This window comes from Anoplopoma fimbria, chromosome 17, assembly GCF_027596085.1.
Source record: "Anoplopoma fimbria isolate UVic2021 breed Golden Eagle Sablefish chromosome 17, Afim_UVic_2022, whole genome shotgun sequence".
Lineage (NCBI taxonomy): Eukaryota > Metazoa > Chordata > Actinopteri > Perciformes > Anoplopomatidae > Anoplopoma > Anoplopoma fimbria.
This window is the reverse complement of record NC_072465.1, coordinates 19,380,022-19,393,672: the sequence shown is the minus strand read 5'-3', so window position 1 is coordinate 19,393,672 and position 13,651 is coordinate 19,380,022. Positions and strand designations below refer to the sequence as shown.

The 13,651-nt window shown below is 40.5% G+C and overlaps 2 protein-coding genes across 2 annotated transcripts in view; both read right to left on the bottom strand.

The window, feature by feature from the left end:
- Positions 1–6,247: 6,247 nt before the first annotated feature.
- Positions 6,248–8,441, bottom strand: npffl (neuropeptide FF-amide peptide precursor like). The gene is made up of 3 exons (XM_054617790.1): positions 8,295–8,441; positions 7,354–7,469; positions 6,248–6,368 (listed from the first exon to the last, which is right to left on the bottom strand). The coding sequence occupies exons 1-3, from the start codon at positions 8,439–8,441 to the stop codon at positions 6,248–6,250; spliced, it is 384 nt and encodes a 127-aa protein (XP_054473765.1).
- Positions 8,442–11,492: 3,051 nt separating this feature from the next.
- The window catches only part of itga7 (integrin, alpha 7), a 34,014-nt gene continuing 31,855 nt past the window's right edge, over positions 11,493–13,651 (bottom strand). Inside the window, exon 25 of the mRNA XM_054616232.1 lies at positions 11,493–13,278. Within this exon, the coding sequence (XP_054472207.1) occupies positions 13,123–13,278 (156 nt within the window). The 3' untranslated portion in view covers positions 11,493–13,122. The remainder of the gene's footprint in view (positions 13,279–13,651) is intronic.

Genomic DNA, 13,651 nt, shown 5'->3' with positions numbered 1-13,651 from the left:
AAACAATAAAACAGATCCAAATACTACCTGGCGACATCAAACCAAACCATGCACATACATGTGCAACTACCTGAATTTATCCAGCTAATTATCTCTTACAATAGCATGTAGTGTGCTGCATAACATGAGGTTGCGGTCAGTTATCTTCTTAAAAACAAACCTCTCTATTAATCCCTTATAGATCAACACCAGCAGTTTTTTCATGCTGTGTAGTTTTAAATTATGATTATTATGATTTTCCCAACTGCTCATTGGTGTCAATTAGTTTCAATACTGGGATCATCTATGAACATAAACTTGCTAGCCCTTAAAAAAGCATAATTTCAAAAGGGTGTATAGTCCATCCATCCATCCATCTCCTTCCGCTTATCCGGGGCCGGGTCGCAGGGGCAGCAAGCTAAGGAGGGTCCTCCAGACGTCCTTCTCCCCAGCAACACTTTCCAGCTCCTCCTGGGGGACCCTGAGGCGTTCCCAGGCCAGACGAGATATATAATCTCTCCAGCGTGTTCTGGGTCTACCCCGGGGCCTCTTACCAGTTGGACGTGCCTGGAAAACCTCTAAAGGGAGGCGTCCAGGAGGCATCCTGATCAGATGCCCGAGCCACCTCAGCTGGCCCCTTTCGACGCGAAGGAGCAGCGGCTCTACTCCGAGCTCCCTCCGGATGTCTGAGCTCCTCACCCTATCTCTAAGGCTGAGCCCAGCCACCCTACGAAGGAAGCTCATTTCGGCCGCTTGTATTCGCAATCTCATTCTTTCGGTCACTACCCAAAGCTCATGACCATAGGTGAGGGTTGGAACGTAGATGGACTGGTAAATCGAGAGCTTTGCCTTTCGGCTCAGCTCCTTCTTCACCAAAACGGTCCGGTACAACGCCCGCATCACTGCTGACGCTGCACCGGACCGCCTGTCCATCTCCCGCTCCATTTTACGCTCACTCGTGAATAAGATCCCGAGATACTTGAACTCCCTCGCTTGGGGCTGTGACTCACTCCCAACCCAGAGGGTGCAATCCACCGTTTTCCGGAAGAGAACCATGGCCTCTCTCATCCCGACCGCTTCACACTCGGCTGTGAACCGCCCCAGTGCGCGCTGAAGGTCACGTTCTGAAGAAGCCAACAGAACCACATCATCTGCAAAAAGCAGGGATGCGATTCTGAGGTCCCCAAACCGGAAACTCTCCTCCCCCCGGCTGCGCCTTGAAATCCTGTCCATGAAAATCACAAACAGGATTGGGGACAATGGGCAGCCCTGGCGGAGGCCAACACGCACTGGGAACAAGCTCGACTTTGTGCCGAGTATCCGGACACAGCTCTCACTTTGGTCATACAAGGACCAAATGGCTCGTAGTAACGAACCAGGTACCCCATATTCCCGCAGTACCCCCCACAGGACTCCCCGAGGGACACGGTCGAAGGCCTTCTCCAAGTCCACAAAACACATGTAGACTGGATGAGCAAACTCCCATGCACCCTCCAGCAGACCTGCAAGGGTAAAGAGTTGGTCCGCTGTTCCACGGCCAGGACGGAATCCGCATTGCTCCTCCTGAATCCGAGGTTCGACAATCGGACGGACGGAGCCTCCTTTCCAGCACCCTGGAGTAAACTTTCCCGGGGAGGCTGAGCAGTGTGATACCCCTATAATTGGAGCACACTCTCCGGTCCCCCTTTTGAAAATGGGAACCACCACCCCGGTCTCCCACTCCACAGGCACTGTACCCGACTTCCACGCGACAGTGAAGAGACGTGTCAACCAAGACAGACCAACACTGTCCAGAGCCTTTAGCATCTCCGGTCGAATCTCATCCACTCCTGGCGCTTTGCCGCTGAAGAGCTTTTTAACTACCTCAACGACCTCCGCCAGGCATATGGACGAGTCTTCCCCTGAGTCTTCAGACTCTGCCTCTTCCACAGAGGACGTGTTGGTTGGGTTCAGGAGTTCCTCAAAGTGTTCTTTCCACCGCTCGACAATATCCCCAGTCCGGGTCTGCAGTTCTCCCCCCCTGCTGAGCACAGCCTGAGAAAAGCCCTGTTTCCCCTTTCTGAGTCGTCTCACGGTTTGCCAGAACTTCCTTGAGGCCATTCGAAAGTCCTTCTCCATGGCCTCGCCGAACTCCTCCCACACCCGGGTTTTTGCCTCAGCAACCGCCGCAGCTGCAGCCCTTCTGGCCAACCGGTACCTTAGTGTGACAAGAAAACATGACTTACTCTTACTATTGACAGAGAGATATCAACGACCTCTTACTTTAAAGTCAAACAAACCATATCAAATCAAAGGTGGCACCAGATTTATTTTTTGCTCATCGGCTGAGTGCAGTGCAATCAGTTCTGCCTCTGATGACTGGAAGCTTTTTAAAATCCTTTATATGGTCAATAGTTGCAACACCGAGATGCACTCTTAGTGAATAAAAAATGAATCTGCACCATATTTCTGTTTTCATTACTGCTAAAGAGTGTTAATAGACTTCGTCTATATATGAATGGAAAACAAGGGCTGCCCAGATTGGTATAAACACAAAGCAGCATGGTTTGCAGAATGGTTAGTTGCAAAATAAAACAACTCTTTGCGTTTTTTAGTCCTGCAGGAGAGCAAACCTCTGCAGTTTACCCTTGACACTGACATAGCTTTTATTTTTAAAACAACATCCTTCACTCACCCTGAATCCATTAAAGCCTGTTGTTTGTGACAAATTGTGCTGCGTCATGGCCACGGCTGGTATTGGCTTAGACCTTCCTCTCCACTGTTCAAGATAGCTGCCTCCCAAGATGATGACCATGAGGGAAAACTGGAGCATGGGGGTCGGGGGAAGGTCGGCGAGCCATACAGTAGATTGAGAAGGCCATGGTATCTGAAAGGTAAGTGCAGATAATATGTTTTGTTTATTGAATTGTATAGTTTTAAGTAGCTGTATACAGCTGGTTGAAATAATACAATTTCTATATCTATGTATCTCTCTCAGTCTCTTATCTCTCTGTAAGTCTGTCTGTCTGTTATAATTGCTGCACACACACTGACTTTTTGTCTCAACCCCCCCTGCAGACTCATGAAATTCAGATGAGTTGAATCTTTCTTTAACTCAGCTGTGCAGATCAGAGGCTACAGCTGAGTGATCAACAGCACCTACGCCCTGCTACTCTCGCTGTCTTATCTTATTGTCTCAACATGTTTCTTTTTCCCTCATATGTATTTTTCTCATTTTCTTGTCATTGCTCTGATTGCTGCACAAGTGTAGACCTTTTGCACACTCAGACGTCCTGCTGGGGGATCGCTCTTTGAATATTTAGCTGACAGTTTCTTTTTCTACTTAGAGTTCCCCTTGCCTTTACTGAGGTTGATGGGGTAAAATAAGGGAGGTTAGGTAGATGTGTGAGTTGTGCTTTTTGGTTTGTGCATTATGTTATATATTTGTTGGTTTCTGAATCATTGTATCTAATAAGCTTGTCAAGAAAGTCCTTTTTCGATTTGACTCTCGTGAAACTGAAAGGTACTGTTTCAAAACACTGCCAATACAACATAAAGGTGTTTTTCCCCCAACGGCCACAAGGGGAAACAATGAGCCCATTTCACACTCGAATGACTTCTACTGGAGACACAAATATCAGATGTATGCGTGTGCTTTTGAATAGTATTTTTAGGTTTTAAAATAGAGAAGACATAAATAATTAAGAATCACTTGTCGTTTTGGTAAATGCAGGTCAGGTTAATGGCCCCAGCATGATTCGAACCTGTATTTCCACCTCCAGAGCTTTTTGAAACATGTGTGCCATATTTCTCTTAGCCTGTAAATGCACTGGCACACCTGAATAAACATACAGTAGCTAAATTAATCAACAGTTAGTGACTAACAGTCCTGGTAGTATCAAGCCAAGACTAGCAACCCATTTCATCATGTTAGTTACTTTGTCAACTCGCTGTTAGTCCCTAAAAGTAGGTTATATCTAAAAACATTAAAAATGAATAATCTTTATTCTGTTTTTCACATTGTCACACACTCTTTACAGATGATTTTTTACTACTTAAGGAGCTAACCAGACAGTCTTGATAATGACAAGCGTTGAAGCTAGTTAGCAGTCACACTGTAATCTAATACCATCTTACGGTCAATGTCTATTTCTTGAATATAGGGCAACTACCACCAATTTGCACCTTTTCATTTTGTCTGTCTCCATATTATTTAGCCTAGCTACCTACAGTAGTTAGCATTGCCTCAGGCTTATAGTTAACTAGCATTACTATATTTCAACATTTGATTTTCTTGGGCAACACTTCGTTTTGTAATTGTATTAGTTTATTCAATACTTTAGTGTGACTCCACTTCATAACAGTGTAACCATAGATACAGTCTATAGTTACCAAAGTCTAGCAACCATAACCACATCAGGTCATTGAAAATAGTCAACATATGTGACTTGACTGATTTAATATGAATATTGTGTAGCCTACTTATCTTATTGTTGGTCTACTTTTCATTTTATGAGCTTATTTTCTTATACTACTTCTTGTGGTGATACTGCTTAAGCTATATGATTAAAAAGAAAAATATTATGCACAATATTTTTGATCTTTGAAAAGTTGCCTCTAGATAATGAATTGATGAAAACTACACTCCAAAACTCTAGTGTTACAAAATGGATGGTGTAAGAGAGCGAACTAGAAAAATATATGAACAATGTACTTGATTAAACTATGGTCAGAAAACTAACAGACAAAGGTTAGCAGTGACAGCAGTAAGAGGTCATCCATCAATAGTCTCCTATCAGCACAAGTAATTCTTCATTCTGACTTCTAGGCTCATAAAAAGGAATGGGGGGTCAGGCTAATAAAAGACTCACCCTAAGAGGGATTGACGTGCTTTCCTTCCCTGTAATTGACTGCGGTTAGTGTGAAAGCGTAGAGTAATTGCAGGTTGCTGTGTTTTAATTAGTGCCGAAGCTTATTGCATGCTGCTTCCCCAGGTGGCTTGTAAATTCACCACACACAAAACCACCACCACCACTGCCAGTCTAGAGAAGAGCTGTGCATCAATGTACAAATAAACACATTAAACATTGCCCATCCACGTCCCATAAAATCTAATTCAACACACAGCTGTCTGCAGGTTTAGAGATAAAAGTGAAGTAACTAAATGTCGAATGATATATTTTCTTTTGAATATGCAGTGCAGTCAAGTGTCCACTGAATTTACATTCCTCTGATGTCTGAGTTAGCCAATTAAGGCACATTTAATGTAGTGGAAACATTATAATGCACTTGTCTAGTCTAGCAGATGTTTATGTTTAAGTGTTTGAATAATAAAACAATTTCATGTGCCAATAATTTCATACCTGCCCATTTGTGAGAAAATATATTACAAAAAAAACAACTTAACAGCTGTTGTAAATCCACAAATGTTGTCCAGCAACCATATCTAAATAAATTGGGAAAATTGACAGATTAGACACTGACTGCAGACTTGCAATTATTTTGAAAATACTGCACAATATCACATTAAAACTCATTCACAAGTATTCAGCACTTTTATATTTATTTACATCAAATATTTTGAGTTTCGGGGGCAAAAAAGACATTTGAAGACATGGCTTTGGGCTTTAAGCAGTTGAGATGGCAAAATTGGATTTTTACTATTTTCTGACATTTTATAGTCTTGTCAGTTAATCAGTTTTAATCAGATTAAAACTGATTAAAACCCCCCCCCCCCCAGATCAACTGATACTGAGAAGGATCCTTAGTTACAACCCCAATCTGTATTTTAAAATATTAAAATATTTTATAAAATATTAAAATACTCTTTCAATCTTTCAAGTTAAATGTTGGTATTATGCCGACAGAAACAGAAATTTCATACAATTTCAACATCCGTAGTCCTGATCTTTAAAGAGTGATCATTTTGAACACACATACCCACAGGTTTATCTTTTCCAAGTTCAAAGCTCTTTTATTTGACCAGAGAACAAAATCATAACAAAACATTTTAACAGCAAACACTTTTGGTCCTAAATAACATTCTAGTCAGGATAAATGAGGTCTGCTCAGAAAACCTTAAGAGGCACCGATAAACATGCTTTGCTGGAAATCAGGAGGAAAAACAGTAAGATGAAGCTCATTTTTTACTAAACGTGTCAAACAAGCCAAATTGAACGGGACAGCTTTGAAAAAAAAAGTTTTAATGTTATTCAGATTTATTCATTCAAATTTTGTCTGTCCACAGCTGTCCGCTGCTTGGCCTCTTGCCAGGACATTGCTGTGTGGATTATTTCTTGCCGAATCTCTGGGGCACGGCCATACTCCAGATCTGACCTGGGGCCCCCTCCCAGTCACGGGACTGAATCTGATCTTCCGACACCACCTGCCCTCTGGAGCCGCGGCCAAACCTGTGATGGAGGAGAGACGGAGGCAGGAACTGATGTAATTCAAAGTAATATATGGGTTAAATGAAAGCGGTTTATTATCATGGAATTTAGCGGGAACAACCACATACTTTTGATGATGCATAAACATGCAAGTCCTAAGCTGCTTTGTTAAACTGTATTTATCTCATCAGAGCAGGAAGGACTGTTAACAGGTAAAAGAGGTCAAGTTTAAAACCTCAAAACCTCAAGACTGAAACCAAAATTTCAGTTAAAGAACATCTAATCTTTGCCATAAGATAACTGGTTCGCTCCTGAGCCATCTTAACAAAAAATATCAACTACATTACATTACAAATGGTAGATTTGTTACTAGTTCTTTCAGGTTTCATTTAATCTCCATATGGATCAACCAACCTCAATCCGTTGCAAACTATTTTGATAATCGTAAAATTTTCAAGCCAAAGTGTCAAATATTCTTGTGTTCCAGCTTTTAAAATGTGGATTTTTGGAACTTTTTTTATGTCCTATATCACAGAAAATCAAATATCTTTGGCTTTTGAACTGATTAAAACAAGACATTTGATATGATCACATTGAATTCTTGTATATTGGGATTGGCATTGTTCATTGTTTTTTTATATTTTACACGCCAAACAATTAATCAAGAAAAATAAATCCACAGATAATTCGCTAATGAAAACAATCATCCGTTGCAGCCCTATCTGAATGGCTCTTGCAGTACACTGATACTTACAAAAGTCAAAGTGTATTTAAATCATATATGATGAATTTTGTCCTTTTTTTTCTGAATACCTTCATGCGAGCCTAAATGGAATTGTGCCATGATCTATTATACAAAGTAGGTTGAATTACAGTAGGTTGAATAACTACACTATTATATTATATATTATAGATAACTTATTTCCAGTGTGACTATGTTTTTTGTGTACTGTGTTCTGTATATGTGTGTGTGTGTGATAAATACGCTCTCTGTGAAGGCACTGACCTCTGTGGCTGATGGAGGACAGAGTTCCTGGTTTCCCTATGAGATCCCAGCAGCAGAGCTCTCAGCACTGCGGTCAGCAGACGATCATCAATGCCGTCATCTGTGTTTTCACTTTCCTGGAGCACAGCAGCATACACATAAACAAATGCAAAGCCTTGCTTCAAAAAAAGCTTGTATTCTGTTTTTCAAAACCGCACAAAAATATGTTGGGATAACATCAAGAACCCTAACTGCATTCAATTTTGGGTTGCAAAGCAAACCCCAGGGGGGGTAACTCTCAGTCCTGCTGCGAAAAGGGACCTTGAGATGTAGATATGAGCGTACAAAGGCAAATAAATATACCTCATGCCCACTCAAATATCCATCCACCCTCATCTTTATGCAAAGTCAAACCAAGATCTGTCTCTGCACGCCCCAAAAGGAAAACCTTATCGTTATCCTCTTGATCTGAATCCTCCTCCTCCTCTATCGTGCTCTAACTGTCTGTTGACCCCAGAATATATTAAAGTGCATTTCACGCTGTTGCATGATGAGTAATACTGACCGAAATCTAAATGAGTTGTGTGATTAAGCTTGTCTCGGTTGATAAAAGGGCTCAAATCCCATTGACGTACTTCATCACATGGAGTCACAGACTTTTCTGAAAATGTTGGCATGACTTCAGGTTGTGTGAGTTTTTTTTATTTAGTCTAATGATGCACAGCAGACTAACCATATTTACATCCTGCCTAGAGACACACAGTATCTATTAACACTTAACCATGTGTGCCCTAGATATGTCTCATAATCAGGTTTTTATTTTCAGATGCCAAAGTTATTTTGGCCAATCGGATGTAACATAAATTATACAGGAGATAACACATATTCTAATGGTGTATTTTCTTGCCACAGCAGGTTAAATTGAAGCCTTGAAATGAGGTGTGAGTGGTTTGTTGTCTTACCAGCCCCAGCAGGTGGTCGGCCATGTTCTCCTCTGAGCCTAGCAGGAGGTCATCTTTGTCCAGACTGCCTTGGATGTGAAGAGCCTGACTGACGCCAGCCATCGCCACAACCAGAGCCAGAAGAGTCACCATCGCAGCTGTGTCCATGGTCTCAAACCGAAGGTGGAGGTCAGATGACTTCTGTCGACAAAAGGCTGATGAAGGATTTTGGTTTCCCAATTACACCTGTTGACTTCAAAAGGCTCGGCTCCTGGGGAACAAACGAAAGACTCGTGCTGTTCAGGGTTAAGTCTCCTCTTTGTTCAGTGTCCTGGCTAACTTCTACAGTGGTCACATCTTTGTCGGGGCTTATATACACCTCACAGTCACTGGCTGAAAGCCCCCAGGAGAGCTGAAGAAAGATGCTCCTGTACAAAGGGGAACGAGGGACAGGATGGAGGATGAACCACCCCCCTAAGATGAGCCCTAACCAGGTCCATTTAGCAGGATCAGAGCATTAGTAAGTACTAAGCGCCAGAGTGCGTTATTATGTAGCCCTTAGGGTAGAGAAAACACAACTCTCACAGTTATTAAACAGATAAATCCCACCAAATGGACTCTGATCCACCAGTCCCTGTTGCCCAGTAGTCATCACTGCATGTGCAGACAAGCAATAAGTGAGAACACTCATCACCCACTTAATCACGGGCCAATATGAAACCAACTCGTCCACACAACTCCATTGATCTTAGGCAACAAAATAATGAACCTAAAACAGAAGAAAAATGAAATAGAAACAAAGCAGAAACTAATGAAACAACACGAGATCTTCACATTTTCAGCTTTTTAGTTTTTTCTTATATTTAGCTCCAGAGCTAATATCTAAAGTAAAGGATACATCCAATAATATAATCTCACATCACAGGGTTAACAATAATGCCAGTGATTTATTCATCAGTGAAGGATCAGCCTCAGAGTTTGTATGAGCTTAATGATGTCTTAGATTTATGTTGGCTGACTTTATTATCATTTTAGGGATCGTTTTGCAAGTATAGGATGAATTGTCCAAGATCACGTTTCAAGTCAGCATATGCAAACTTTATGTTTGTGTGAACTAATGTTAATCTTAGGTAGTGGAAATTAGTTCGTTTTTTTTAGGTTAATTATCGGGAGCGTGTAAAAATGTCATTAGAAATGATTCACAAATGTTCTCTTTAAACGGTTATTGGCAGAAATGTAAAGCGCACTATGGTTCAATAGAAGCTTTATGGGTGAAAAAAACCTTTGCTTACACAGTACAAAACATGGTTTCATGAGGTTTTTTTAGTCTTTCAACATGGATTTTTAGAAAAGAAGCTTCTCCCAAAGGAACACTTCATTTTCAAACGGAGACTGCTTGATTTGTGATTAGTGCTGTATGTGTTCACTTTGTCTCTGACTCTTTGTGTGTGTGTGTGTGTGTGTGTGTGTGTGTGTGTGTGTGTGTGTGTGTGTGTGTGTGTGTGTGTGTGTGTGTGTGTGTGTGTGTGTGTGTGTGTGTGTGTGTGTGTGTGTGTGTGACTGTGTGCATGTACAGTTTACGTGTGTTTGTGTAATAATTAGTCACTTCCCCAATACTGGATGAGACATCAACAGATTTAGCTCATCAAAGTGCCTAATGGGTGACAATCCGCTTAGACTGTAGCACAAACACACACCAACGCACACACACACACACACACACACACACACACACACACACACACACACACACACACACACACACACACACAAACACAGTCTAACTGTCGCCGTTTAACTGCCATGGCAACCTGGATGACATCTTAAGGATTCTGAGGGGAATTAGTTTTCATTACTATAATAAGATCACAAGATTAGAGAAAAATCGAATTCACTCACTCTGACGAGATAATTTCTGATTTGGTGCACCTGTACACCTCTCAAAACAATACAACAGCCCTTCCACTCTTATGTCCCCTTTAATATTTTGTTATATTTGACACAGTCATTATTAATTACATTTTATGATTTAACATTGAGACTCATATTTAGATCTGTTGCAAAATCACCTCTCAAAATAATGTAGTCCACGACAACAACACCTTTAACTATGACCTCAATGATAAACATATAATTGAAATTATATTTTTTCCCAACAATTTAGAATTTATGGCTGATCGATTTGATCAGATTGCAATAGATTGTACAGGTAACGGAGAATATGGTTTAAGTATTATAGGCTACATTAATACTGTTAGTCATTCAGTTTTACGTGATTACTATGATCACATAGTAGGTGTGTATTCAACTGGCTCAGGTTCAATCAAATATCAATCAAACATAATCAGAAATGATGTCTCCGAACATAAAGCTGGAGGTTAGAGATTAATATTCTTCCAGTGTCCAGGTAAGAAATATATTCATTTCTATCCTCCACAGATCTGGAGAAGGTCAGCTACGCTTACATCCAATCTTTTTTTGAAAAGTCAAACATCTCTCTCTAACACCTCCCGCTAGTTCAGCTGAATGTAGCTGCTAGGATTTTAACTGGACCTGAAGGAAAAGATGTATAAGAATAATCTCCCTGCTGGACACCAGTTAGAACAGGAAATGAGCGGAGGTTATAAAGCTCAGGTCATCTGACCTCTAGCTATATATATCTGACCTCTACGTTCTTTTATGAACCAGAGCCCAGGCTGAGGTCCTGACCTGTGACATACTGATGATGACTGTTATTATCATATGACAAAACCTGTTTCCTATTCACCAATTCATAACACCTATATGTTGCATTCAACAAGAACACAACAATATACCATTATTTATTCTTCAAGAGGACGTACATCCAAAATCAAATGCTTGTTAAACATTTTTTTCTTTGCGGTTTAGCATGTCTCTTCTGTTGTTGACGCATGAATGTCACAAAACAAGGATGTGGGCAATATTATCATGAAAATAAGGAATAAAATACTGCAAATGTTTCCCACACAGACCCTGTTATTATCCTGTTATTGTTTTTGTTCAATTTGTGTATCACATTAACAGTTGTGTTTTTACTAAATATCCTAAATAGTAGGGACCAAATGTGTATTTCAGGTTTCAGTCTTTTGCCTCCATCCAGTGTTTTCAGAGTGAACTGCAGGTTAATCAGTAACTGGTCTCAACTGGCTAAAAATTGTACTGAGAACGACACAACGTATACGTTATCTGATGGGTTTATTTTGTTTCCTTTTATTTTATTTACAATGTTAAAATGGTGCAGTCAAACATAAAATAAATAAAACACTGAGTTATGACAACATCAAAACAAAAGAAAATAGGGGAAGGTCAGAACAGCTTCATGCAGCTAATACAAGATTGTCCAGCAATACCTAAAAAACAAGCTGACTCTTCTTCATGCTTTACAGCCACTTCATCGAACCCAAATTAGATCCAAAGACAGTTTGTGTGGTTCCTTGCCGAGATTTTCTGCTCTTCTAGAAATCCTCTCTCCTGTCTTCATGTTGTATATTTGTCCACGTGTCCAACAGATGCTTCAGGGCAGCAGCCCGATCTCCTTTGTAAGTTGCCTCGTGTTCTTTACCAGTCTGCCACTTTTACCATAAGGCACTTGTATGCAGTTAGAAATGTCAGTACTGAAATTAATGTACTATCTTACCCTGGCTAGTGTGACTGGAATAAAGAAACAGCATGACAAGCAGGTTAATATAATCCAAATAAAAACCTACTTTTACAAAGGTCATGATGTCTTTCAGTAACAAAAATAAAAATCCTCATGTTTATGATTTCATTCTGTCATACATATTATTATAGATTTTAATTTGAGACCATGTTTACAAATAATCCTTTTAAACATTGCTTCAGAAATTTAAATGCTTACACTGCAAATTTGCAGACCGTATTTTAAATATTGCTTCACTTTTCTTACATATTTAGTTTTCATGCGACTGCAGTGCTATGGCCATGGCTGACATAGGTTGTATTGTTGTTTTTTTGTTGTTGTTCTTATTCAAGTTCACTCAGGTGGTAAACTATTGAAGCACAGTACATTTAACTGACATATTAACAAAAAGTGAAAAAGATATTGGCACAAAAAGGCATTTCTTCTCCTTGAATAAGGATATTTAAAAACCATCAGGGGAACTTATTTCCAGAGCAAACAGCAAGTCCAGACAACAACACAGTCGGTATTAGGCAACATATTATTAAACTAGTATCTTACACATGTTGCCAATGTTTACCAGTGCTAACTAAAAGAAAATCCCAAAACATCATTTATATAAAAAAAATGCATTTTTTTTCATTGCCCATATCAGTCGTCAGTCTTACAGTAGTTAAGGCAAAAAGTAGTTTTTGTCACAGGCAGTGGCTTCTAGTCAAAAATGTCCAGTGTCTCTATATGCATCTAAGATTATACTGTATGTCTGTGCATTCATGCAGGTCTTTGTGTTGTGGTTTTCTGTCCTCCTTTGTTCTGATGACAGACGGTGAAGTCCATGTGAGCATCAGCGCTCCTTCTGCTGGCTGTGAAGCATATTGAGCAGCTAGACTGATTCCAAAATTGTTGTTGGCCTTCGGTATTTACTGTAACAAGCTGATATAGATGCACAGTATAAATAGACTATGCAAGGCCAGCCATCAGCAGGCTACAGCATGAGAGAGTATGGATCCAGTCACAGTGTAACAGGCCATCAATATGCAAGTACTGACACAGTACACAGTGCACAAGATGTAATGATCTCAGTCTATGTGCAACTTTTTTTCAGTCCGTTAGTTCCAATGCAAAGACAGAATGAGTGCCACACTGGTGATTTTGGATTAATTCAGTCAGTCAGTGCTTCTAATTGAGTTACGAGGTCCCGTCGCTCCAGTGCGTCGCCCATTCCTTTTTATGGAAAACTCCGGACTTCTCAGTCTGGAACTGTGGCCGGTCCTCGCGAGGAATCTTCACCGCGTGGTGCTGAGGCAATTTTTCTTTGTAGTGGGCCCGTTGGAAGAAGCCACACTGTCGGCACAGGAAAGAGGAAAGCAGGTAGGAGTGCAGAGAGAGGGATGGAGAGGCAGGAAGGAAGGACAAAAACAAAGAGTTAAGTGATGTCATATATATTAATGTGATAGCAAATCACATGCAATGGTTTATTTCAGCAGATACGATTTTCTACCTTCAAACATCAGGCCTTGTAAGAGACGTATAAAATCATATTTATTCCATTTAAGTAGTATCTTATAGTTCCTCACAGACAGACCAAAAGAAAAAGTGATTACCTGATGACCTTCTGCTGTCAAAGTGACATTTTAATAAAAATGCGCATCCACCCAAAAAAAGCACATCCACATGCTGCACATGTCATCAGTTCAAAGTGTCCTTGATTGAAACA